Below are 2,056 nucleotides of genomic sequence, written 5' to 3' on the forward strand. Positions count from 1 at the left end.
TTACCTCACCCGAGTAAAAGTTTGGTGGTGACCTAGACAAAAGGCGGCATCTTGCTCTTGCATGCAACAGATTCTCGCCATCCTTCTGTTTCTTCTCTGGTAAAGTGGTAATGGATTACCATCCCTCTGTATGCCCAGGCGGCCGCTAGACATCGACTACTTGCACAGCTCGAGCAGCAGCAAGAGGACGGGGAAGGAGAAGGTGGCCACGCCGGAGTCCCCCGCGCCGCCGGCTGCCGCGGCCAATTACTTCAAGAAAGGCGACGACAATGCCGCGGCCGCCGTGGCCGCGGGCGGCGGCAACTACAAGCTGTTCAGCGAGCTGGAAGCCATCTACAAGCCCGGGAGCGGTGGTGCGGGCGGCGCCCAGACGGGCTCCGGCTCCGGCCTCACCGGAGACGACAATGCCATCCTCGAGCCGGCCATGCCCGACCTCCCGGGCATAACGGCCGAGGACGCGGGCCCGCAGCTCATCACGTCGGAGACCTCGGCCGGGGAGGAGGCGGCGGCGGTCGTGCAGCCGCAGCCGTCGGCGGACGCGGCGCGGCGCAAGCGCAAGCGGCGGCGGCAGCAGGAGCAGCTGAGCGCGTCGGCGTCCTTCTTCGAGCGGCTGGTGCAGCGGCTGATGGAGCACCAGGAGAGCCTCCACCGGCAGTTCCTGGAGGCCATGGAGCGGCGCGAGCGGGACCGCGCCGCGCGGGACGAGGCGTGGCGGCGGCAGGAGGCCGACAAGTTCGCCCGCGAGGCCGCCGCGCGCGCGCAGGACCGCGCCAGCGCCGCGGCGCGGGAGGCCGCCATCATCGCCTACCTGGAGAAGATCTCGGGCGAGTCCATCACGCTGCCGCCGCCGGCGTCCGGCGACGAAGACGCGGCGGCGGCCGGAAAGGAGCTGGTGCCGTACGAAGGCGGGGACGCGGCGGCGGCCCCCGAGGGTGGCGGGTCGCTGCACCTCAGCTCGTCGCGGTGGCCCAAGCACGAGGTGGAGGCGCTGATCCGGGTGCGGACGGGGCTGGAGGGGCGGTTCCAGGAGCCCGGGCTCAAGGGCCCGCTGTGGGAGGAGGTGAGCGCGCGCATGGCGGCGGCGGGCTACGGCCGCAGCGCCAAGCGCTGCAAGGAGAAGTGGGAGAACATCAACAAGTACTTCCGCAAGGCCAAGGAGAGCGGCAAGAAGCGGCCGGCGCACGCCAAGACGTGCCCCTACTTCGACGAGCTGGACCGCCTCTACTCCCGCTTGGGCCAGGCAAAGCAGGCGAGCTCGGAGCTGCTGGACGCGGTGGTCAAGTACCCCGACGTGCGCTACGGCCCGCCGGGGTTCGGGATGGACAGGGAGCAGGCCTCCGGCGGCGGGGGCAATAATAATAACACTAATAATGAAGGTGGACAGGACGGCGGCGCTGAGGATTTCGACGGAGAGGAGGACGGCATTGGCAAGGGGAGGGCCGGCGATGGTCAGGACGACGAGGTGGAAAGCCATGGCCACGAGGATGAGTAGCTAGCTGCATTGCATTGCATGCATGGCGCCATGGATGCGACGACCACAGGACATACGATGCGAGCTGGGCGCCATCTGTTTAATTTGTTCGTTCGTTCTTTCTTTCTTCTTGCTACTAAATCAGAGTACTACTAGCTTTTATCACTACCTTTTGTTATTAGCTACCACCTGCATGCATCTGCTGCTGCTTCTAGCTAGCTGTTATTATGTATACTACTATATATGATATGATGATACTACTGTTAATCACTGGTCCAAGGAATCATTAAATAATTTGTACGATCACCATTGCATATTATATAGCTCCTGGAGCAGTGTTTTAATTTTAGGGAAATTAAACTGTCCTTGTGTTTATTATTTGAGTCAATGTCAGGAGGTGTGTCGGTAGGTTAGGTATCTGCTGCAATTGTTTTATTCGTTCGTTTCTCTAGCTAAGCAGCTACTAGCATGGCAGTGGCAGCTGTTCACTCACAAAGAGAAATGCTCCTCCTCTATACCTCTATCTATGCATGGAGCAGTAGCAGCAGGGTTAGCATTAGCACTGGTATTTTCAAACAATAATAA

The 2,056-nt window shown here is 61.2% G+C and overlaps 1 protein-coding gene across 1 annotated transcript; it reads left to right on the forward strand.

Moving 5' to 3' along the window:
• Nucleotides 1–284: 284 nt before the first annotated feature.
• On the forward strand, nucleotides 285–1,820 carry LOC100502488 (uncharacterized). The gene has a single exon (NM_001397529.1). The coding sequence runs from the start codon at nucleotides 425–427 to the stop codon at nucleotides 1,490–1,492; it is 1,068 nt and encodes a 355-aa protein (NP_001384458.1). The 5' UTR covers nucleotides 285–424; the 3' UTR covers nucleotides 1,493–1,820.
• Nucleotides 1,821–2,056: the final 236 nt, after the last annotated feature.

This window comes from Zea mays, chromosome 4 (genome assembly GCF_902167145.1).
Source record: "Zea mays cultivar B73 chromosome 4, Zm-B73-REFERENCE-NAM-5.0, whole genome shotgun sequence".
NCBI lineage: Eukaryota > Viridiplantae > Streptophyta > Magnoliopsida > Poales > Poaceae > Zea > Zea mays.

Coding starts and splice junctions, on each gene's coding strand:
- LOC100502488 (NM_001397529.1), top strand. CDS start 425: ATGCCCGACCTCCCGGGCATAACGGCCGAGGACGCGGGCCCGCAGCTC.